Below are 27,056 nucleotides of genomic sequence, written 5' to 3'. Positions count from 1 at the left end.
TTAATGTAATAATTGTTGCTATCTTAAAAGTTTCAATTCTCGGCGGTATTGATTTGGTTTCTTCCTATACGAAGTCTACATTTATATTCGCCCGGACAGATTAGTCTGCTTATTAGGAGGATTATATCGGGTTTACGAAGTAGTTAACTCAGCTGATTTGAACTGTTTGTAATTAATTAGGAAGTAATTTTTCGGACATTATATGTGATCAGAGTTATTATTTTAATGAATATAAAATAAATAATAATAGCAAAAATTTTAATTTAAATAAAAATTATTTAATCAATGTACTAAATAATAATTTATAACTTTCCCATAAAAAATAATTTTTATCACTCATAAATTTTAAAACAACTCATTTTAGTTTTTTATTTGGAGAAATTGAATAGTTAGCTAATGGTGAAATTAGGAGTAGTTGAATGGGTACTGCGTTAGTCGTTTGTCCCATAAATTTAGGAGACAATTGATTTGTCTGGAACGGCCGGAACGAACATCCATAAAACCAAGCCAGAATGTAGCAACGTCAATACCAGCGCTCAAGTATTGCTCGTAACAACAGGCTTGGTCCATGTAGGCATAGAAATTAAATAATAATGAATAGACACGCCATCAAAAAATCCTATTGATCGGTGGCAAATCTTGATGCATATCATGAATTGAAAACTTCAAAAATTAAATATTTGGATCATCTAAGCCTGATGTCCAAAAATATCAGTAATTTGAAACAGTCTCAATACGGAGCGAAAGCTAGTGAATCAAAATCGGTATCGATTCCGAACACAATGAGCCAAAATCAAAATGACCGAAACAGATTTGGAATTAATATTAAACATTAATTGGATGATCCTAATATATATCCAAACATGTCACTGCTATAATGCTCAATTGAGGCGGCTTGACGACGATGAATCCAATAAGCCAAGATCGTTTAAATTTTTGGACATCATTTAAGACACTCAGAAAGCTAAACAATTGGCTCATATGAATTCGAATGAAAGCATATTGACTCGATTCGATGGAGCACTCTAAAAATTGCTATGAATCTTCATTTACAGAGATGTCTTTCTCAAAATTATATAAATTAACCTTCCTCTCTACATGAGAGGAAGGAGCGGGGCAGCGATCAAGTAATTGTGCTAGAAATAAGAATAATAAATATAACACAGCCACAAAAAACTTCTTATTGATCGGGTTGCAATTTGACTGCATATATGATATGAAAACTTCAAAGAATTAAATTTTGGCATCAATCTAAGCTCTGTTCCACAAAATTATAGTAAATTTAACTTCTCAATTGAGGAAAACATAGTGAATCAAAATCGGTTCATTCCCGAACACAAATGAGCCAAAATCAATGACTGAACATATTTGGATTAATATTCAAAATTAATTGGATGACCAATGAATATCCCAAATATATGGTCAGCCTTATAATCCTAATGGGCGGCTTTGACGAGAATGAATCAATAGCCCAACATTAATTGTGGGCCCGCTTTTTTTAGAAAAGGCTTGGACCCTGGGTTAGAGACTCAAGAGAGTTTTGAGGTTGAAAAATCTCAACCTCCATCCAGGCATAATCGCCTTCGAACCTTCGCCCCGTGGCCGCGACAGCAAAACCTTCGACCGACCATCACCGTTAGACCCCCATTATTTGATAGACACCGGGCCTCTGCCTGAACTTCATTGTCCACATACTAAGTCCTTCCAACCACCATCACCCGAATACGGTCCTTCCAATCACCATTGGCTGACTACGGTCCTTCAACCTCAATTGCTCGAGTATTATTCCTTCAACCATCGCCACTTGCTGCCTACAGTCATTCTTCCACCATCTCCCATCAACTTTGATCATTTTGACCATTGTCACCCGAGGAAAGTCCCTTCAACCTTAGTAGCCCTATTACGGTACCTCCAAATTCTATTGCCCGACTACAGTTCCTTTGACCAATGTCGTTTGACAACGGTTCCTCTGACCATTATAATCAACTAACATTCACTCTAACCTCTGTCGCTCGACTATGGCCCCTCTAACCTTAGTCGTACGGTTATGGTCATTCTAACATCCTTTGCATGTCGATTACGTTCCTTCCAACCATCATTGCCCAACAATGGTCAGTTCAACCTCAGTCGTCCGACTACAATCTCTTCGACCTTTATTACTGACTATGATCCCTCTGATCACTATTGACCTCTATTGCCCGGTGACTATGGTCATTTCAACTAACATCATCCGACAATGGTCCCTTCAACCCCAGTGGCTCGGCAATGCCTTATCGTGTTTTATTACATTGCGACGTAGTTTTGAGATGGTGGAGGCGAAATAGGAAGGAGAGAAGGGGAAGAGGGAGGGAGAGAGGGCTGAGTGACAATGCCCGCAACAATAGCAGTTGTTGGCGGAGATAAAGAAGCTATGACTATCCTACTACATTATGTTGCGACCTATCATTAAAGTCGAAGATTTCATTAAAAGAGTATTATATTTTATAAATTAAGAAGTATATATATTAAATATGTAAATAACGTGATTTGAAATCACCTATTTTTTAAAAAATATTATCAACAATATATTAATTGACACTCGTAATTAACCAAGTGATCATTAGTTAATTATACCATCACGCCTTTCAAATATTATATTATAATGCTAACTATTTTATCAAACAAGACGATGTATGTGGTAATTTGCCGGAGAGCTCAATGCTTGTGCGGCATACTTTACCCTATACTCTTTAACAAAAACTCAGTTTCTTATCAGTAGTCTTTGTTCTACATGTGGCAATTCATTCCTCTTTGAGTTTCTTGGGACTCAAAAAAAGATTCTAAGGAATATTCTACATGCATATAATTGAGGAATATTATTCTGAAATTATTTATTTATATTTGTACTTGCCAGATTTCTAATGCATGAAGAATGACATTACCTATAATTATAATTTAAATAAATAATTAAATTAGAACTTTGATAAATGTATATGGATTCGCAATTTAAAAATCTGACTTACGTGATTTTCTACCTATTTTTTATTGTTTATGCTTAAAAGATTAAAATGTGCTAATTATGAAGGGGTAAAAAAACATTATGATGGACGTAGAAGACAAGTTTTATTGCATGCTAGAAAATTTATTATTATAAAATAGAGTTTAACGTTCCATTTTTTATGAAGATCTTGTATGCACACAGATGAAAAGAAAGAATGCAGGGGATATCAGAAGTTGTATGAAAAAAATTTCGAGGAGGGAAAAAAAATTAAGGCATGTATGATCATTTGAAACAATCTACTATATATATTATAAGTTATGTTGCAAGCTAAGAAATTTATAATGATAGAGAGGGTTTTACATGAAGAATTAACATGCACACATATGAAAGAGAAAATGCATAGGTTGTTATACTTGTTATTGGCTCCCGTTGTCTTAGAGATTGTGAGAGAAGCAGTCGAGGGATTATTATAGCAGATGGTCGATGTTAGTTGTACAATGTTGGTAGGGTGGTAATGATGGATGATAGTTGTCAAGGAAACGATAATTAGGTGAAAAGGACGAGAATATGATAGTTAGGCGGTGATGATCAAATGATGGTGGTTAACGGTAGTCAATGATAGTAGTAGGACCATGTTGATGGCTGGCGGTGATCATCAGTGTTGAATGTTGGGTATACATTTTTAGAGTTTTTCAAATATGCAAGCTCTCTCTAATATCAAATTTAGGCCCTCTTCATTTTGAACATGAAGTTTTATTTATAGTATTTTGAGAGTAGTACATACTTTGATAAATTCAACTAAAATTTTATAGCACTCAATCTAAAAATATTATTGAATCATTTGAATATTGATTATTTATTCAACATTTAGGTGCCTTACTAGCCTCATAATCAAATAATATTAAGCCCGTTTGATTCATCTCATCAAGCCACTTGATTTGACTATCAACAATATCCTAAGACTGTGTAGTACTCCAATTACTATTATGGAGTTTTCAAACATGTTTCAAGTATTTGATTTTTGTTCATTTGGACTCTGATCAGATCACCTTTGACATTGTTAGGTTCATCTAGTTGAGATATTTAATTTGATAATAAGTTTGTTAAAATTAGAATTTGAATGATTAATTTTAAAATTTTAATATAAAAAAATACATAAAAATTCAAGTCCATCAAAAACTATTTTTTGTAGACATATCAAGCATTATTATTAAGACTATTTAAATTAAAAATTCATTGGGGCAAGATAGCTACTCACAAGAAAAATGCCCAGAATGTACATGATGGTTGATATTTGTCCTTTAAAACAAATTTGTGATTTTAGGCTCATAGTTGACATTTTATTGTCTATCGAGCACTAAAATATTCTAAAAGCTCATTTTTGGATGTAATTAAGGTTTTATTTGTGACAATATTTTTTTGCTTCTTAAAGTAACATTTTAGTACAAAAAATTAAATTTTTATACTAAAAATATACTTCAAGAAGTAGTAAAAAAGTTGTCCCAAACGAAGGCTAAATTAAAGATTCATTTGATCAGATAACTTTTTTATTGGTTTTTAAAGCAGGTTTTTATTAAAAAAAATTCGTAAAACTAAAAATTTTTGTACTAAAAATTTGTTTTAGAAAGCATGAAAAAAGCTAACCAAAATGAAGTGGGATCACTTTTTTATTATTTTCTAAAATAGTTTTAGTAAAATATTTTGTTACTAAAAATTTATTTTAAAAGCAATAAAAAAGTTATCACAAACGAAACCTATAATTTAGCTAGGAGTTTTTTTTTTCCTTTTCTTATAGGCATTTATGATACTTTAAATAGATCTATCTAAAAGGTATCCATTGGCATTTTTTTGCTCAATAGTTATATATTCGAAAATTTTTTTGATCCTTTCGTTCAACGTCAGGTATTATGTAAAGCTTTGGGAGGTTTGCTGTAGCTTATCCTTTGCTTGATTTTTGTCTCTCAAAATCTTAAAAGGTAATTAGGTCTCTTTGCTTGCATGAACTAGCAAATTAACTTGCAAGATAACATAGTATATTAGTATCACAGTTTAAATTTTTATGCTATAGTCTTAAATTACATAGCAGAGTAGTGTACGTGGCTAAATTCTAATTCTCTAGTTATTACTAATTTATATATCATCGTAAAATTTATGCAATCAAATATGAATCATGATTATGTAATCTATGTATTGGAGATTTTCAGAATGACATTTATGACCATCTGGATTCTAATTTTAGCAATTTTATAGTTAAATTGAAGGTGGGTCAGTCGAGAACCTGCTTGGCCTCTGGCGATTTAGGGTTTCGTCTTCGCTCTTCTCCTGCCCTCTCTCTCGCCCGTTCTTTCGTGTTCATTCTCCTGCTCTGTGCTAGTGCTGTGTTTCTCCTTCTGGTTTTGCCCCTTGCGGGCTTTTCTGGATGGCTGCTTCGCAGCCTGTGACTCCGTGGGGTTCCACCTCAGGAAATGAGAAAGTTCAAAAAACAGGTTTCTTCAACTTGGATGCGGCCGATCTTTCTTCTTCGCCTAAATCCAGATCTTTTAAGGATGTTCTGTCGGGTGATTCTTCCACAGGTGATGTCTTTCCTAAATTTTCTCAATCAACTTTTAATGGTGTACCTGCGATTCTTTTAACCGACGATGAAGTTCTGAAACTTGCTTCTCCCTTCAAGTTCACCCTTGTTGGGAAATTTGGTATGAGCAGACCGAACCTAGTGCTAATAAGGGCTTTATTTTTCAGTCCAAGTGCCATTGCTGTTCCAATATTGAGTCTATTAATCATCTTTTTGTGAACGGTATTATTGCTAATAAGTTTGGAATCACTTCAAAAATTTTTTTAGTCTTCATTATAATATTACTGTTAACAATTTATACTCTATGCTTAATGTTTGGATGGTTCATTCGAAAGGTCACATTCTCAATTTAGTCCCTATCCTTATTCTTTGGTTCATTTGGAAAGCTAGAAATGAAGCGAAACACAATGGTATTAAAATGAACGCTGATTTTATTATTTCTAGTATTTTGGCTAAAATCCGGCATCTTTATTCTTGTAAACTTATTTTACCTAAGCACTTTTCTAATTGTAATCATGTTGCTGCTGCTCTTGGTATTCAATTGGGTGTTGGGGACTTTATGGTTTATGATAAAATTGTTACTTGGATTAAGCCGAAGGTGCCTTTTGTTAAATTAAACTCTGATGGTTCCGTTAAGAATCATTGTGCTGGTTTTGGAGGCATTATCCGTGATCATAATGGTAATGTTTTAGCGGCTTATGCAGGTCCTTTAAATAAATGCACTGTTATTACTGCTGAACTTAATGCCTTGTCGTATGGCATTGATATTTGTTCTAATATGGGTTGTAACAATATTTGGCTTGAAGTGGATGCCCAACTTGTGATTCAAATTATTAACAACGTTGTTTTGGGTAATCCTCAGAATTTTTACCTCATTAGGAAAATTAAACAGTCCCTGTCTACTTTTAATTTTTATATTTCTCATATTTATCGTGAGGCCAATTGCTGTGCGGATTGGCTGGCCAATTTGGGGTGTACTTTGGATCATTTTCAAGAGTTGAACATCAACTCTCTGGATCCGATGCTTAAAGGTATGATAACCCTTGATAAAGCTGCTTTACCTTATATTAGACATGTTTAATTTCTGGGACAGTTCTTCTATGCGGTTGCAGTTTTCTGGTGGTCTTTGTGTTGGTGTTACTGAGGATATACTTAACGTGCTGAGGAAATACTCTAAGTTTCGTTACTATTTCTGTATTCTTCTTATGGACTTGGGTTTCTGGCATTTTTTTTGTTTGCAATTGTTTTCCTTTATTCTGTCTCCTTTTTTGTGCAGGAAGACTGAGCCGAACGCTACTTTTCGCAACTTCCTTTTTTGGGTGCTGACCTCTCTCAAAAAAAAAAAAAAAAGTTAAATTGAAGGTCATATGAGAACTCAATTAATGACACTAAAAATAGTCTGATCCCAATCAAGTGAGTCAAAATCAAGCACTTAAAAAATGATTGTAAACTTTTGGGACATTAATGGAATAACCAAACAATTTATGAAACTTGCATGTTTAGAATCAAATCGATCAACTTGATGAGATGAATCAAATAAGCTAAATATCATTCATTTTTTAGGTCATTAAGGAATTTATTTGTTGAATACATAGTCTTTGATAACATAATTCAATATGGACTATTTGACCTAATGCTATAGAACTTTGATCATATATAATGAAGGGTCACTCTAAAAAAATTATAAATAGACCAAAATATGCACATGGAAGAGAGGAAGGAGACACATAGCTAAATTTGAGAGTAACCTAGGGCTCTACCTAGAATATGACGACAACAATCGTTACCGATCATTATCATAATCTTGTACGTGACCTCCATTGTTAGAGAATCGTTGTCAAACCATTACTGCCCGATTGTTTGATGATACGATCCCCTCGACCAACTTCACATGACTATGACCTTCATCATATCCCAACTACAGTGAGCTGACCACCATCACCCGACTATGTTCTCCAAACCACCGTTGCTATATTACGATTTCTTGATGATCATCACTTGACTATTAGCTCCTTATCACTATTAACAACAATGCACTATCATTGCTAGATTACTATCTCCCAAACTCTGTCACCTAATAATGGTCTCCCAACCATTGTTGACACCAACATCAATGCGCGCTGATATTTTTGTTTGCTATTGCTAGCAACATCCATGCACACCAGCACCTATAAGATTGATGCACATTATTGATATAAAGGTTGAATTTTTCTCAATTTATCGCCTATTGTCTCCACTAACATAAGGCTGGTCATTGTTTGTAAGAACAATGCATGTCCTTAATACCAACCCTAACTTCTAATCAACACTTAGAATTTAGTTTGTGGTTTCTGGTCTTCTCTCCTCTAATAAGAACAACATACTACAAACAATACTTCAAGTGCTTAATTTGGATCAGTTGTTCTCAAACCAAATCACTTGTGTCATTGTGCTCATCTCATTGCAAAGTTCATTATTGACAATGAGCTTGCTAAAATAACACTTTAAATGATTTTGAATTTAATTTTAAAGTTTTTAATTTGAATTTCACATCAATATTTATACATGATTACATGAATTTTCTTGTGATGTATCATTAAAAATAAATTAAGAAGTTGCATATATCACCATTAAGGTTCTTTTGGGCCAGTTTTCTTATTTTTCTTAAAGCTACTTTCTAGTACAAAAAAAATAAATTTTGTACTAAAAAATTACTTTAAAAGTAATAAGAAAGCCATCCCAAATGAAGCTAAGTCAAGTTACCGTCCTTTTGATTCATGAATAATAGGAGAGATGCATTTTCCAAATTAAAGATTCATGAAGATAAAAGTCATTGGGTCGGTTTTCTTATTTTTTCTTAAAGCTACTTTCCAGTACAAAAAATTAATTTTTGTACTAAAAATTACTTTAAAAGTAATAAGAAAGTCATCCCAAACGAAGCAAAGTCAAGTTACCGTCCTTTTGATTCATGAATAATAGGAGAGATGCATTTTCCAAATTAAAGATTCATGAAGATAAAAGTCATAAATCAAAGTTGAAAGCGACTTAGCCAACTCTCCCAATTTGTGATAAACATTCAATAAGATGGTGCCTCTTAAAATATGATAATTATGATTTTATCTTCTTGTTTTTTGTTATTAGCAATCCAAATAGGTTTTACAAGTGTGAAAGCATAGTATAATTATCATGACAATGGAGAAGTGTAGGATCTAATAAAGCAATCATTCATGTTTATCATATAAAGCAATTCTAATAAAGCATGCTAGCTACTATGTGCAATGCTCTCTCTTTTTCTTATTTATTATATAAACTAATTAAATTTAAAGGATTGATAAGGAAATTTAATCGTTATCACTCTATGTGTTTATTTGAGATGATTGTAGCATTTTATAAAGTTGATTGTAAAACTGTTGTAAGGAAAGTAACTTTTTTGAAATCTACTATAGATATTATAAATACATATATTTTATAAGATAAAACTACTACTTTCTTAAAGCTTCCACATATTAGTAACTTATGTTGTTAAAACAACTTCTCAACACATAAATTTCTAAAAGCAATAAGAAAGCATCAATAAAGTATTATGCTAGCTTCATTTGAAATAAATTTCTTATTACTTTTTAAAACAACTTTTTAGTATAAATTTTTGAATTAAAACTTTCTATACTAAAAAATGTTTTAGAAAACAATAATAAAGTTATGCCAAATAAACATTTGCCAAATATAACTATAGTTACAGTTTGAAAACTAAAAATTGAAATTATTTTGTGTGGATACAGGACAGAGAGAACCATCCAGAATTGCTGCGTTTTTTCTGCGCTTTGGTAAAAGGGCAGCAAATATTCAATTATGAATGTGTTTTTATTATTCTTTTGCTCTCATTTTGCAAAAGTGAAACAAATATTTAATTATTTAATAAATATTAAATATTTGTTATCCTTTTAATGTTATTTTGCTAAAGTGTAGCAAAAGGGTATTAAATACGCAACAAATTTGAACGGTTCTCTCCGCCTGGTGTCCGAACATAATGGAGACCCTACATCATAATTGCTACTCATTAAAAAAAAAAAGAGAGAGAGAGAGGAACAATATACATATATAAAAATTTTAGCATGCACAAGAAACTACAATCCGGAATAAAATAAGATCTTATTTGTCAAAGAATTCCCATTGCGAGATGGCTGAGCATGATAATTTTTTATATTTATTAATATATTATTTAATTATTTATGATTATTTGTATAACAGTTTTTTTTTTAATCACCACTATATCATCCTATTTAATTTACTTGCTCTAAAGAACATTTTCTTATTGCACTGAAAGAATATTTTATTTATCTCTTTTAGGAGGCAATATAATAATATGAAAACCATATGAAATTCTTATTTCATTAAAGATTAAAATATAAATAAATGCTATAGGGGTATGTGTTTAATGTATTGCTTAGTTATAATGGTAGGTTTATTAATTATAAGTCATTAGATTTACTTTGAAATTTGTGCAATAGAAATTTTTTATATAGCGGCACTAATTTCAAAGTAAATCTAACAGCATTCAAGCTTATTATTTATACCAATTTATATTAATAATCTCATTTGTTTATTTTATTTTCTAAAGTAATTTATATATTATATTATATATTATATATTATATATATATAATAATATATATAATATATAATATTATATATATATATATATATATATATTATATTATATATATAAAGGAATAGGTACACAGCCTATATGAGCATTAGTACATCCAATCTATATATAAAAATTGTTTATTAACTTGGATATAAAATTAATTGTGTTGACCAAGAGCATAATGAATTTTGAGTATGATAATGAATAGGAGCTCCAAGATTTCTGATTATGTTATATTTATATTTGCTACTCTAAATCTTCATGAGTATCTATGTTGGTTAGTGTAGAGGATGTTTTATTATGAACTTAGGGTATAATTTGGTTATTGAGATTATAGAAGAAATTATTATTTAAGAATATATATAATGCAATATATTTTTGTAATAAATTAAAAATGTATTAAGTGCAATATAAATTTTAAATTTATCACACTTCCCTTAGAATAGAATTTAGTAATTTGATGAGACTAATTATGGCTCATTCTAATTATCAAATTTGAGTTAAGATATTGGGCCACTATTTGTTTCTATTTGAAAACATATTTTTTTAATGCAATGAATTTAATTCAATATTTCATGTATAATTTGGAGGTTGTATTAAATTGAATGTATTAACATTTAATTACATAAATCGATTTTAATATTCAATGAGTTTTTCAATTTACACATACAAATTTTGTGAATATTATTCAAGAGTATAAATTAATACTACTTAGGATTATATTGAATTAATGTTGTCCTCTTCTATTAACATATTCATCATAATATTCTACATAAGAATTATATGATATTAAAATATTTGATATAAAATTAATTATTTAAATATATTTTAACCACCGCGGTAATTTATACATGCTAAATTTTTATTTCAAATGAACAATTTTGTCCTGAATAAACTATTTACTTTATTTTTAAATAAACAGCTTGTTCTTGTAAAATCATCATATTTTAAACTTCCACAAACCGTAAGGATCACTACACAAATTGGAAAGTTAAGTAAAGTATTATATTTAAATTAACCTGTATGACTTTACAACAATCACATGAACAATTGGGAGTAATTTTTTCAAAACCACTCTGGTTCGCGTTGGGTGCGAGCACAGTTAGAGAAAATTCCACATCTCGGGTATTGAAATTCACATCTAAATATGACTCGCCTCTTCAGTGGTGCAAAGTAAGTGTGGGGTCCGAAGTCGTGGAATGACCTCGGCTGAATTCGAACACGAGAGATTACTTACCAGCCACCGAACTCTCAATTTGAAGGTGACGCATGTAGTCAGTTACCAACAACGTTAAAACCCGCCAGAAAACTGCTCAATTCCGCCAGGAAAAAGCCGCCGGGAATGTGTGATTTCTTAGATATTTATTCTTTATAAGATTTATATATATATATATAATATCCCAATATATAATATATATATATATATATATATATATATATATATATTATAATAATAATAATAATAACATAAAAAAAGTAAAAGCAATTGAGCATACGCTTAAAAAAATTTGGTCATATAAAATTGAAATTTTTTACATTTTTCTGTAGAATATAAGAAGAATTAATTGATTTTTATAAATATTTCTCTGAATAATTGATTGATTTTATTATTTTTTAAAGTAATTTTTTAGTATAAAAAATTTCTACTTTAATAAATTTGGTACTAAAATGTTGTTTTAAAAAACTATAAAAAAGTTGTTCCGAAAGAAGACTAAGGCTTCATTTGGGACGGTTTTCTTACTGCTTCTTGAAGCAGCTATTTAGTACAAAAATTATTTTATTTTCTACTAGAAAGCTGTTTCAAGAAGCAGTAAGAAAGCCGTCCCAAACGAAGCCTAAGGCTTAGTTTGGTACGACTTTTTTAATACTTCTTAAAACAGTTTTTTATTAAAAAACTTAACTTTTGTACTACAAAGCTATTTTAAGAAACAGTAAAAGAGCTATCTCCTACGAAATCTAAATCTTGTGTTATGAAGAGATAAGTTGCATAAAAATTTCGTTAAAGCAAATTTGATTGCTTGTAGTGAAAAACTATAGTTTGAAAAACCAAAAGCAAATTCTTCAAAAAAAAAAAAAAAAAAACTCAGCCTTAACCCTTATGAAATTACGTTAATTTCTCATAACAGGAAAGGAAAATCTCCTTGGCTTTTTCCCCATGAAGCATATCCATTTATTCAGTTAAAAAGCAAATCATGTGAGCTGTAAACTGGACACTTGTTACATAATTACATCCCTCAGTTCTAAGTATTTCAATGATTCTTATCTCTTTCTCTTTGCATATCAATATCTATTCATATTTTATACAGAATATATAATATACAAATATACATAAACATTCTCTCTCTTTCTCTCATTCTTTTCTTTATTGGTTTTCTTCTGTGGTGTTGGTGTTGGGTCATCTCCTCTGGACGGCCTCCACCTTATCTCCATCACTCTCTTTCTCTCTCCCTTGATAAAAAATTATTAATGGATAAAAATAGAAATAAAGGGAACGGCAGCAGCAGAATTTGAAGCAGAGAAGAAAAGGCATATCTGCACTACCCTTCAGTGCTCATCGGAACTTGAAGTCTCGCAAAAGGAAATTTGATAAGAACATCGCTGCTCTTTCTCTCTCTCTTTATTATCTCAATAATAGATGGAAGAGTGCACGTCGTTTGTCTTCCATGATTTTCACCGCTGGGAAGGGGAGGAATCGCTTTCATGTTGCCCAGTAAAGAAGAAGGACTAATGTTTCTTTGGGGCTGATGGCTTCTCCCAATCGTTGGAGAAATTCCTTTCACAGCACTCTTAACAATAACGGCTCACAGTTTTCCTCCTTAGTGAGTCCAGCCGGCTCGTGAGCCCGCTCAATGAATGGCTCGTGAGCTGAGTTTGATGAGCTAATGAGTCAAGTTTGTGCTAGCCTTAACTTGACTCGTAAGTTCATGAGTTGGCTTGTTTACGAAATATTAATATAAAATATACTTAAAATATATTATGATGCAATATTTTAAATACAAAGTTGATAAAAATATTTCAAAATTATATTACTTTTTTGTATATTGAGTAATTCTTTATTATTATTATAATTTCTCATTCTTTTGCATTTTTATTATAATTACTTAAATCATAACTATTATCTCTCTTTTGAGCCGGCTTGTGCGTCGGTTTAAACTCATAGAATAAAGCTCGAGCTGAAGCTCAAACTCGATAAATTAATCAAGCTCCAGCTCAAACTTAGGGTGACTTGAGCTCGACTTGACTCATTTATACCCCTTGTTGGAGTTTTGTGCTAAATTAATCAATTGAGCTCAAATTTGATTTGAATTTTTATAAAATAGATAATATCGATCATTCTCTTTCAAGTCATTATTATAAAAACCCGATAAAAAGGATAAAATTTTAAATAAAAATTACTTTAAACAAAAAAAATAAACTTTTAATAATTTTATACAAAAAATATTGAATTTTAAGTATATTTTATATTATTTTTTTTAAATGAACTGATTCACAAGTTGACAAGAATGCATGAGCTATTTAACAAGTTGAGCTTAAGCTAGCTCACGAGTCAGCTTGACTAATTACGCCTCTAATACATATTATTAAAATAATTAGTGGGCTTTTTTAATTATAAAAAATTAATCCTATATTTTATTTGATGAGTTCAACTGTTCAAGATTAGTAAAAGCATAAGATGGGTAGAGGTCAGAGCCCATAGATTCTGTTTGGTCTCTTACAATTGGCATTAATTGCTTCATAAACGTGGGATATTAACAAACAGTTCTGATGTCGGCAAGCATAAGTTGTGCAATTAGGAAACTAAAATCTCTTTCTGCAGAGGTCTCGTTTGCAAATTTCGAATTATCATATATTTATTTAATTTTGAGAAAGCACGAGTATCCAAACACCCATTTTTTATAAAAATAATTTGATTTTAAGGTAAAAAATTTACATTAGAATATTATAATGAAATCCGCATCAGCTTCATTGCTAAAAAATTTACATTAAATGTCATATATATATTATATATATTATATATATATTTATATAATATAATGAATATATTATAATATATATATATATACTTTTTTATTTTAAAATATTAACAGGAACTTCCAAAATTTTATTAAAATTAAAATGATATATTTATAGAATAATAGGGATATTTGTTTTATTTTATTTTAGTTGAGAGGATTAAAATTATGGGTGAAATGAGTCGAGTAGAGTATCTACTTAATCAGCCTAAGCTTGTTTAACACTAGCTAAGCTCAAACTTGACTCGTTCGAAAATTATTAGTCTTAAACTTGGCTTGATCACTCAAGCTCGACTCATTTACTCAAGCTTGTTAAAAAAGCTTGAGTTGACTCATGAATATCTAAAAATTTAATATATTATTAATTAAAATTACATTTTAAATATATTTTAATTTAAACAAACAGGTCAACAAACTTGCGAGCCGAGCCTAATTGACTTTGAGCTTGAATAATATGAACTCGTGCCTCAATAAACGCAACTCATAGGCTTATTAACAAATCAAGCTCACTTTATAGAAGCTCCGGCCCCTAAAATCTTACACAAGAACTTAAATTTGCTAAAAAAATGTGCATTAAATAACCCTATATTTCAATTTTCAAATGCACTTCTTTCATTATGAATATGCTAATAAAGTAACCTAATCCATTTCCATGAATATGTCAGTAGATAGAGTCATCGCACTAAGAAATCCAAAGCACCAAGTAAACATTAAGGGGAAAAAACTTCAAGGCTTCATTTCGGACTATTTTTTTATTGTTCTTAAAACAAAATTTTAATATAAAAATTTTAGGCTTTGTTTAGTACTAACTTTTTTATTGTTTTTTAAAACAATTTTAGTAAAAACAAATTTAATTTTTGTATTAAAACTCTGTTTTTAAAAACAGTAAAAAGACGTCTCAAACGAAGTATTAATTTTTATACTATAACTCTGTTTTAAAAAGCAATAAAAAAGTCATCCGAAACGAAGCCTAAGTAATCATAAAATTATAGCTGAAAGAATCAAATAAATTCATTTGGAGGAGAACTAGCTTCCCCTATATACCATGAAAAACACATTATATCAAGCAACCTTAATAAAACAGTTAAGATTTAAACTCCTTGTGATATTCAAATTGGAGGTAATAGGCATTTTACTCTATATCAAAGACAATTTTGGGTCCAGATCAATTGTATATCGATAGTCACAACAGTATCAACACAAAGACCAATTTCACAAGTAAACCTTAGGACTATGATTTCAGGGAAGGGGATTCTTTCTCTTTTACAATCAGCAATTTTAGGCTTTGTTTGGGACGGCTTTCTTATTACTTCTCAAAGCAACTTTTTAGTATAAAAATTTTCCTTTTTGTACTAAAAAGCCGCTTTAGGAAGCAGCAAAAAAGCTGTCCAAATGAAGCCTTAGAGAGCTTTCAGGTTTAGCCACCGCAGCAGGAACCACAAGCAGGAAGAGAACCTGGGAATTAAACATGAGAGAATCTCAGTTCATGGAGCATAAAACAGCCGATTCTTATTTTGATCAAGGTATTAGCATCTTACTATGGTCATTGGCTCGGAGATCGGCCAACGTACGAGGCCCGCGAGGTCCGCCGCCATATGGACCTTTACCAGGGCCACCACCACCACCTGGGCTCCCTCCCCCAGGTCCACCATCCCATTTCTTCCCAGCCCCTGAACCCTTCTTGTACTCATTTGTTTTGTCCATCTAATAGGAATAAGAATACTTCAAGTTAGAAGAAGAGCTTTTGATGACTCGGAAACAACATAGGCTTCATTTGGGACGGCTTTCTTACTACTTAGTAAAGCAATTTTCTAGTACAAAAATTTTATTTTATTTATAAAAAAGTTGCTTTAAGAAGCAGAAAGAAAGCCGTCCCAAACGAGACCATAATTAGAAATAAAAAAGATGCCCGCTATTGAGTGTGTACAGAAAACATGGTCGCGAAGAACACTCCGATAAAGTTAACAATGGCCCAGAAGAAATCAGATATTATACTCAAACGCCATATTGTTCTTTTGGGCTTCACGATTCCTGCAACAAAGAACAAATGTTGTTCAAGCCCGTGTAGAAAATCATATCAGACCTCAGTACCATGTAAACGGAATAAAAATATATAACCAATGCTGAATATTAAGAGGCAAGAAACGCTATAGAGTACCACATGAGGTGCTACAACTTATTTTGTGCAAATTTATATTGTAAGACTTCTATCCATATACCTAAATCCCTTTTTCTTTGAAATTCTTTGACATTAGCTTTATCCACCTACCTTATTAATGCAACTTCTACCCTTGATTGTGCAAACTAAGACTTCATTTGGGATGAATTTCTTAGTGCTTCTTAAAGAAGCTTTCTTGTAAAGCTGCTTTTGAAGTAGTAATAAAGCAGTCCCAAACGAAGCCTAAATCACTTCAATTATTCTTCACTATCTTATATATTTAATAGATGATACTTTCATCACCTTCCTAATATTTCTTAAACTATTATTTCTAACTTTTTCCAACATCCATCACATCCTCATTTAACCAAGTTCAATTTTATATGAATGTGTATTGCACCACTACTATCTATGCTGCATAACTACAGTGACAGACAACAATATGTTTTTTATGGCAATACAAAATTGTCGATTTTACAATATACCCTTAATCTTTTTCATCTAGATTTGAAATTGGAATGACTGGTTTTTTTTGTTAGCGGATTATGAGTTTCCGAATTGTAAATGGCCACAATTCATAGAATAAATTGTATTAGTGCACTAACAATTAAATAAACTTAAATGTTTTGAGTCAAGAAGAACTAGAAATTTTTTTTGTTATAGGCAATAAATCTGATAGTCATGCTTTATCAATGAATTATGATTTATTAGAAACTCACTTGTTTTATTTTTAATTTTTAAATGATTTAAGTTTTCTGAGAAATGTGTTTTAAAAAATTTCACATGGTAAAAAAGAGTAATGAAAGAGAGATAGGAGGAATTATAAACTCAAAAGAAAAAAAAATTAACTTTAAATTATAAAAAAAAAAAGTCATTCGGATGGGGGGGTGGGGTTACTCGTGAAGAAGAACTATCAAAAGCTATTTAGGGAGCGTAGACGTGTGTCCCCAAGATCCCCACTTTAGCTCTACATTCTGCTAAAGACATTCAAGTTCTAATTAGACATAACAAGCTTCACCTTGTTTTAACCTACAACAACAACAACAACAACATCAAGCCTTTATCCCACTATGTGGGGTCGGCTACATGAATCCTTTTTCTCCATTGTGTCCTATTAAAAGTCAAATTCTCATTTAAATCTAATAAAGAAAGGTCATTCATAATATTTTCTAACCAAGTCTTTTTAGGTCTACCCCTACCTTTCTTAACATAAGTCAAATCTAATACCTCTACTCTCCTAACCGGGTCATCGGAAGGCCGCCGTTTTATGTGACCAAACCATCTAAGGTGACTCTCTCTAATCTTATCTTCTACTGGAGCTACTCCAACCTTTTCACGTATATGCTCATTTCGTATCCTATCTCTAAGGGTAAAGCCACTCATCCACCTGAGCATCCTCATCTCTGCCACACTTAACTTAGTATTATGCTTCTCTTTTAATGGCCAACATTCGGCACCATAAAGCATTGCAGGCCTCACTACCATCTTATAGAATTTTCCCTTAAGTTTCAGGGGTACATTTCTATCACATAACAAGCCCGATGCATTCCTCCACTTCACCATCCAACTTGAATTCTGCTGATAATATCTCCATCTATTTCACCATCACTCTGAACAACAGATCCAAGATATCTAAAATGTGTACTCTTATTAATGACTTGATCGCCCAAAGTCACAATCCCCTCACTAGGTCTATTACTACTAAAATTACACTCCATATATTCCGTTTTAGATCTACTCAAGCGAAAACCTTTAGACTCTAAGGTTGACCTCCATAATTCAAGTTTACCTTCAACTCCCTCTCTAGTCTTATCAACAAGAAGAATATCATCAGCAAAAAGCATACACCAAGGTACATCCTCTTGCAAATGTCTAGTGAGAACATCCATGACTAAAGCAAAAAGATATGGGCTTAAGGCTGATCCTTGATGTAACCCAACCGAAATAGGAAAATACTTGGTCAATCCACTGTGTTTGAACACAAGTAATAGCTCCTGCATACATATCTTTAATGATTTGAATATAAGCATTATTGACTCCTTTCTTTTCAAGAACTCTCCATAGCACTTCTCTTGGAACTTTATCATATGCTTTTTCTAAATCAATAAATATCATATGTAGATCATCCTTATTTTCTCTATATTTCTCCATCAAACCTCTTAATAAATGTATGGCTTCCATAGTCGACCTACCCGGCATGAATCCAAATTGATTTTGAGAAACATCAGTATCACGCCGCAGCCTATGCTCCATAACTCTTTCCCATAGTTTTAAAGTATGACACATTAACTTAATACCTCTATAATTCGCACAATCTTGTGCATCACCTTTATTCTTAAAAATAGGAATTAACACACTCATTCTCCACTCATCTGGCATCTTTTTAGTCTTCAAAATAGTATTAAAAAGTTTAGTAAGCCATGAAATTCCTTCATCTCCTAAGCATTTCCACACCTCTATTGGAATATCATCAGGTCCAACAGCTTTTCCACCCTTCATTTTCTTTAAAGCCTCTCTAACTTCAGTTTTACTAATACGCCGATACACCTTGTTTTAACCTATTTAATTTTTTTTTTAATTTTCGCAAGAACAGTAATATGAAACATGACCAAAACTTTCCAATGAAATAAGATTCAATAAGTCATCTCTTCTGTTTTAATTTAAAAAAAAAAGAAAAAAGAAAAAAGAATGATAGGTGATAAACGTGAAGCAAATGGGTCAATTAATTTTAAATAATCACATACACAGGTGTAGTAGAACCTATGACTTCTATCACAAGTCAAGTAATTTGTGTTTGAAAGCAAAATCACAAAATCCCATTTAAAATCCATACTCAAGTATTATCAAGGGAAAGAATCTGGATAAAATCTATAGAGAACTACATGCACATGAGCTCCACAAACCCATAGGGAAATGAAGACACGGATAGATGATGATCATTGTCATGTAATGCAATGCAAAGACTTAATCCAAAAGTTCAAACTCAAAACTAATAATCGAGATATATATACCTCAGAGTGAAATCGAAAAGGGAGGTCGGTGGCTACACTGACAAGCTGTGGCTTCTGGAGAGGTGACCGGCTAGAGGTATTCGAATAGAGGGCTATTTGTGTGGGAATCGAGCAGAGGAGTTCACGCACAGGTATTGTTCAGTGGCTGTGTTGGATGAAGGCTACAGCTGCTCAAGCTAGGTGAAATCAAGCAGGGGGATCGGTCAAGCAACTGATGGGATCGGCGCCTGGAGCGAATGGAGAAGCTGGAAGGGGAGGAGGCTAGCAGCCAATGTGGCTGGATGGCGGCAGGCCGTCGGAGAAACCAACGGGAATGAACAACAACAGGTTGGACGAGACTGGGTCGAACGAGCGTAGGTTGGAGTTGGTGGTAGTTTGCATGAGAGAGGGTTGTGGTTAGCCAGATAGCTAGTATGTGAGCTGGAGTTGATAGGTGTTGGAATCGTGTGTGCCTAGGCACGGAAGGCTTCGACTGGGAGTAGGGAGGCTGACCTATTTGTGCGAACAACAGAGAGGATCTCATTTGAGCTAAGAGCCCTCTCTACAATCCTTTATGCACATAATTCTCAATCTCGGCCCTATACTTAGCTTGTTTTTGTCAAGTGTGAAGAGAATGTCCAATCCATGGCTATCTAGCCATTGGATTGGAAGTTCATGCTTAGATGATCCTCTAGGATCAAATTGAGTAAGATCTATTGGTTGGATTCTCTAGATCAAGTGAAAATTCACATATAACTGGGAAGCTGAGCAAGAGGTTGAAAAATAAATCATATATGTAAATTTTGATTTGAATTGGAGAGATGGTTGTGATTGAGTCCAACCGGATCCAGTGTATCCCTTCTGGAATTTTGGGTTGAGATCTCACAGTCGATTTGTGAAGGCTAGGATCATATATGGCTAGGATAATATCTGTACTATTTGTGAAGGCCCACTCCCATTAAAATGTCTAATCATATGGTACTTTTTTTTAAAAATGCATGCATTATTAGCCCGATGGATAGTGTAAATCTAGATAAAGAATATTTAACTTATAGAAATAATGCTTTAGGTCTAGGTGATTGTGCTAAAGATATTATCAATTGCAATTTTGGGAGTGGAGGCATGTACCCCCAGGATCCCCACTTTAGCTCCACATTGTGCAGAAGTATACTCTCTTTTTTCTTCATAATTTTTTGACAGTTTAATTTATCTACATTCTACCCACCTAATTTATATTAATACATTCTCCACTCTTTATTATAAACACAAAAATCAATTAAAATTATTTTTCCAATACTTTACACCTTCAATCAATACTAATCCCACCAAAACCAAATATAAAAATTTCTCAAACTATCATTTCTAATTTTGTCAAATATCTATCTAAACATCATTATTTCTAAAGCTCAACTTATTTATCAATGACATTTTAACAAACCACTTAGATCATTTTAACATAACTTATCTAATAATAATTTTATTAAATTTATTATATACAGTCCGTAATATTCTCTTATCATGTATCCATTTTTAAATATTTAGCTTTAGCTATAGAAATTATATTTTAATTTATATTACTATTTTTTTATAAAACAGATTCAAAATACTTAAACATATCATATCTAAGTAGTGTTTTATCATCTAATAATATTACTTCATAACTATCTGTAGTGCACCTTATTAAAATTGTAGATCATGAGCTCATCTTGGTAAAAAGTTTATTGAAATAAATAGAAAGTTTGAACGAAGGAGAAAATATTTAGAAATAGTGCAATACATCTTTATTCCTCAATGCATATCAAAATATTTCTCACGATAATCAATCAGGACTTCCCAAGATGAATAAAATCATATGAAATTATATTTACATTAATTTCCTTAGCATAAAATTTATATACATAATAGATCTTCCTGGCATTAAACTAGATTAATTCTCTATTATTGGCATAACATTTCTAATTCTATATTCCATTATTCTCTCTCATAATGTCATTATATAGTAAATTTGACACCTTTATAAATTATTTCCTATATTATTGAATATTAGTACAATTATTTTGCATAGCATGCTCTTCCAAAAAGATTTTTTATTAAAACTTTCATTTCATAATTTCTGAAGTAGAATTTTTATCTTTCCTTTAATGTCTTTATATTTAATGAAGATTGTATTATCTTCTCTGCTAATGCTTATAATTTGATCAAAATCAATATCTTTTATCTATTTACTTAAAAACATTTTATAAGTCTTTTCTCCTTCCTTAGTGCCTAGACTAAAATATAAATTACTAAAAGATGTAGTTTAACTTGGCTCACAACCCTCTTTGCAAGACTTCTAGTTTCATTATAATGAAGTCTTAGTAGTACTTTATTTTTGCAACTCCTTCAAAGCACATTTTTTTTCTCTTAATAGCCTTTTCTATCTCCTCACTCCACCACCCAGTCTATTTACTTAAGAATGAACTATTTCTAAACTCTCCTAAAACTTCTACAACAACCTTTTTAAAGAAATTAGCCATCCTATTACACAGCAAATTTGATTCAACCGTAGAAGTTCAATTTGACTTACATAACAACCCATTTTAAAAAATTAATAGGTTCATTTTTTAAGATTTACCATCATATCATAAAGCAATTAGAACTTTAGATTATCTTCTAAAGCCTATTAAAATATACATCCAAAACTATTACTTTATAGTGTATGTTCAAAGTTTCTTCTCGAGTCACTTTATAATATTTATAAAAAAAAGAATTAAGCAAAAAAGAAGTCTATTTGCAAGTAAGTGACTTAACATTTCGAAATGATAAATATTATTCTCATTTTTATCCGCCATTACAAGGTCTGTACATTTTTGTGTGTGTGTACGGATCGGTTTGGGGGGGGGAGGGGGGGGGGGGGGGGGGGGGGACTCATGAAGAAGAATCATTTTGGATTACTATGCCTACATTCATTAATAGACTTAATTTTGATATTTATAAAGAGGTTAAAAGTTATTCTCCTACAACTCAAGCTTACAGAGAGGTGATAAGAATTAAAAGAAAATATTAATCCCATATTAAAAATACAATGTCTTTTTCTATTGTTTCAGGTTTCACCTTCTACATATAGTCCATGGACTACTAGGGAAATTTCTGATGAAGTAGCTTGAGCAAATGTACAATTTAAAATCATTTCTCCAACCATAACTGATTCAATTTAGAACAATCTATTAGATCACCACGTAATTGAAGCTGACCTAGTTAAAATTCTTAAAATAATGAATCTATTACTGATGATGAAGACCTAGGTGTGGAAGAACATCAATGCATGCAAGATGATAATATTTTTTATTGTACATATAAAATGGCAGGTGCGATAAAAGATGAAATAATATTTTTTATTGTACATATAAAATTGCATGTGCAATAAAAGATGAAAATGAACTGAAAACTAAAACTGGAATCAAACCAAAAATAACAAAAGGAACCTAAAGTTGAAATTAAATCTCAATAGGAAATTAAACATATTTTAGAGCTTAATTTGCAATAGAATTTGGCATCTAAAAGACAATCAAATCTAAATTTGAGGAGCCCTTGATAAAACTTTAACAAGAGTTTAAAGTAGAGCATGAAGAATCTTCTGATTTTACTCTTACTAAATTATCTATTAAGTCTATTACCATGCATGCCTACTGGTTTTGTTATTGAATCACGATTATCTGAATGTCCATCCAGAATGATATGGAATTTATTTAACATCAGAAGAGCAATGGAAATTTTACTTGAAAGGATTTTCAAAAAAGAACTTGTAATGTGCTTCGAGAACAATAACGAATAGAACAAAAAATAAATGCCTGAATCTAATTATTACACCATTTAGTATAATATTTTTCAAGGAAATAGTTTGCCTTGATGACTAACCTACCCTTGCTACGATGAAATCTGTCGTCATATTTATTACATATGGTATAAAACCCTTTGAAATTTATTGAGTGATCATCATAAATGTTCATCATCTTTCCTGCTATATTAAGTGACTCCACAACAATTCATCAGACATCTTATAGTCTTTGCCCACATATTCATACTTGCTTCATATTTTGGTTACATTGCATCATTTATCAATCACCATATAAATTATGCGGTGCAATAAAGAAACAATTAACCTTGTATGATAATAGTTATAAATGTGCGAGTGATTTAAAGAATTTAATAAACTGATTATATTTAGTCTCTGTTCATCTTAAACATTTCTCACATAAAATATTATATTCCCAAGATTCCGAGTCATACAAACTTATTAGAACACTTGGGTCAATGCATATGTTATCATTTTGCTTTTATATAAGCTGTACTTTTCATGTTAAAAGTATATTATCTTATAGAAGCACATTCAAGCTTCCTATGTTTCCTACAAATGTAGCTTCTAACTGAGTTATTGCATCCTAAAAACATCAGCTTGTTACTGTGCTACAATCACTTTTATCTGATTTAAAATTGTATATATAATTATGAATGAAATCACACTAAGCCCTTTTGTCCAACAAAAATATATTATTCCATGGTATGATCATCCACCATTAGATGATGCATGACTAACATATGAAAAACTTCAATGAGCTATTGGATGAGTATATCATCGTCAATATTCTCAAGAGGACAATTCTGTCCACCCGATGAATTGATGGAAATCATCCATCAGCTTCAACATCATCATCATGGTGATATCACCACCGCACACAAAACTAAGCTTCCAAAAGTATGATGCTTCTTTCTAAGTTTGATTGAATCCGGTGGATAGGGGTGATATTGGTTATGTACAAGAAAGATAGCCTAAACTCAAATATCAATAACAACAACATCAAGCTTTTATCCCACTATGTGGGGTCGGCTACATAAATCATTTTTCTCCATTATGCACTGTTAAAAGTTAAATTCTCATTTAAATCTAATAAAGAAAGACCCTTTCTAATATTTTCTAACCAAGTCTTTCTAGGTCTGCCTCTACCTTTCTTAATATAAGTCAAATCTAATACATCACTTTCATAACAAGGTGATTGGAAGGTCGCCATATATGTGACCAAACCATCTAAGGAGACTAACTCTAAGCTTATCTTCCACTGGAGCTACTCCAACCTTTTCACATATATGCTCATTTCGTATCTTATCTCTTAAGAGTAAAGTCACTCATCCATCTCAACATCCTCATCTTTGCAACACTTAATATTATACTTCTCTTTTAATGACCAACATTTTGCACCATAAAGCATTGTAGGTCTAACCACCATCTTATATAATTATTCCTTAAGTTTGAGGGGGACTTTTCTATCACACAACAAGCTCGATGCGTTCCTCCACTTTAACCATCAAACTTGAATTCTACTAACAATATCCCCATCTATTTCACTATCAATCTGAACAATAGACCAAAGATATCTAAACATGTAATCTTATTAATGACTTGATCACCCAAAGTCACAATCTCCCCACACGAACTATTATTACTAAAATTACACTCCATATATTCATTCGAATGAAATATTTTAGACTCTAAGGTTAACCGACATAATTCTAGTTTATCTTCAACACCATCTCTAGTCTTATCAACAAGAAGAATAACATCAGCAGGGTACAACCTCTTGCAAAGGACTAGTGAGAACATCCATGACTAAAGCAAAAATATATGGGCTTAAAGTTGAACCATGATGTAATTCAACTAAAATAGAAAAATACTTGGTCAAACTACCTTGTTGAACACAAGTAACAACTCCTACGTATATATCCTTAATGACTTGAATATAAGCATTAATAACCCCTTTCTTTTCTAGAACTCTCCAGAGCACATCTCTTGGAACTTTATCATATGCTTTCTCTAAATCAATAAATATCGTATGTAGATCCTCCTTATTCTCTCTATACTTCTCCATGAAACCTCTCAATAAATGTATAGCTTCCATAGTTGACCTACCCAGCATGAATATGATAGGAAGCACTTGTAGGTCTCAAGTAATTCCTATAAGTCTTTGGAAAACAATGAGAATTCTCCATAAAAATCCACACAAAACTAGGAAAAATAGTAGATAATTTGTATTATTTGATGCAATGTAAACAAAAAATACCAAGATACAATTAATCCTCTATTCGAGAGGAGGATCTATCTCTCCCAATTCTTTAGACGCAGCTAGAGCCCAAACTCTAAGAGAGATCTCAAATTTCAGCCAAATTCAAGATGCCCTAATCCTAGGAAAACAAACTATTTAATGCATACAATCCAAAAAGAAATCTCTAAACAATACCTACATTCAAATTTCCCTCTTACACTTCTCCTAAAATCTTCCTAATTTGATCTTTTGAACTATGCGGTTTGATTGGAATATGTAGGAGGCGGAAATTCTCCATAAGTGATGAGATGCTTATCTCTTTTCAATCTGAGTTTTATTATATCCATTTTATTTTCTAGCTTAAACTCAAACAAATATTATAGTTTTTTTTATCGAACTAATTCGAGTAAAATATATTATCTAAAATATTTTTTAATCATTAATCAAGTTTATTTTTTATATAATAGTATTTAAATCATATTTAAAAAGATTCATTAACAACTTTAAGTTATCTAAAAAGAATTAAAAAGAATAGGAATAGAAATAATGATTTATTCAACATGATAGAATGCACTTGATGAACTTCATGTTTGCAGAGAAACAAAAAATTTCAAGTGTAATCAGACAATGCTTTAATAGTTGATAAGCTTCTACCAATTCAGAAGCTTGGTTATTTCAGTAAGGAGAAATAATCCATGGCTTGCATGAACGATAATCTAAGATTTGATTTTACATCACAAAGTTGATATTGGAAATTGCAAGTAGTGTGGATATTCCATTAGTTTTTAATGCTCGATGCTGGTGCATCTCAAAGTTCATCTAGCTCAACAATAAATCTCAAGAATCTTTGTATCACAAAATAAAATATTTTGGCTTTCAATAAACTTCCTACATCAAAAACACCATCAACCGGGGTATACTCAAAAAACAAAGTATAAAAGAGCGCTAAATAGAATCAAAATTTCTCACCATGCCAATATGTTCCTAACTTCCTATTTAGCACAACAACTAATAAGTCTTAATTAAAAGGAAATTCCAAGAAGTCAACAACCAAGTCAAAATCATTCTTTGAAGCCAATGAGTAGTAAATCAATAGCCTTTCAAATATATGACAAACCTAAAATTTCTAAAACAAAATAAAATAAAAATCAATCTTGGAAACACTAAGCCGATTCAGAACATACAAAAGTGGTAGGAGGACCAGGCCTTCCTTCTGTTGATGGATAGTGCAAAATATTAAACCCGTCACAGGCAACAAGTTTTCCTTTGTAATTTATTAAATCAGATCCCTATAATTTCTTATGAATCTCAACGAACAAAGTCGACATGGCCAGCCTTAGAGCACCCAGAAACAGTAAATAACCGAAGCCGAAAAGAGGAAGGATAAACAATTGGGACAAATGCCACCGACAATTAGCAAATGATGAGAAAGAAGACCTAGAGATCAAAACCGGCAATTCGAATCGAAATCTTAAAAAAAAAAAAAAAATCAATTGGGGAGAAATTTTAACGCGTCAGGGGTGGAAAGAAGCTCCATACCTTTCTCAACGTACGCCATGCTCGAGCTTGACTTCCAAATTCTCGAAGGAGGAAAAATAGGTGGCCGAGGCTGTTTCCTTGGTTCTTAAGGCAAGCGTAAT

General features: G+C 31.7%; 1 protein-coding gene across 1 annotated transcript; it reads right to left on the bottom strand.

The window, feature by feature from the left end:
* Nucleotides 1-15,253: 15,253 nt before the first annotated feature.
* On the bottom strand, nucleotides 15,254-27,056 carry LOC110098489 (selenoprotein K). Its single transcript, XM_020825339.2, has 5 exons — nucleotides 26,956-27,056; nucleotides 16,119-16,222; nucleotides 15,730-15,895; nucleotides 15,595-15,646; nucleotides 15,254-15,469 (listed from the first exon to the last, which is right to left on the bottom strand). The coding sequence occupies exons 1-4, from the start codon at nucleotides 26,972-26,974 to the stop codon at nucleotides 15,609-15,611; spliced, it is 327 nt and encodes a 108-aa protein (XP_020680998.1). The 5' UTR covers nucleotides 26,975-27,056; the 3' UTR covers nucleotides 15,254-15,469; nucleotides 15,595-15,608.

The sequence above is a fragment of the Dendrobium catenatum genome, unplaced genomic scaffold (genome assembly GCF_001605985.2).
Source record: "Dendrobium catenatum unplaced genomic scaffold, ASM160598v2 fragScaff_scaffold_53, whole genome shotgun sequence".
NCBI lineage: Eukaryota > Viridiplantae > Streptophyta > Magnoliopsida > Asparagales > Orchidaceae > Dendrobium > Dendrobium catenatum.
The sequence above is the reverse complement of the archived record's forward strand: the minus strand, read 5'-3'. Positions and strand labels throughout refer to the sequence as shown.

Bases quoted from the DNA above. Each gene is read 5' to 3' on its own strand.
- LOC110098489 (XM_020825339.2), bottom strand. The intron at 15,896-16,118 runs GTACACACTCAA...TATTCCTATTAG, and splicing joins TCTTCGCGACCATGTTTTCT to ATGGACAAAACAAATGAGTA. The intron at 15,647-15,729 runs GTAAGATGCTAA...TTTAATTCCCAG, and splicing joins TCTCCGAGCCAATGACCATA to GTTCTCTTCCTGCTTGTGGT.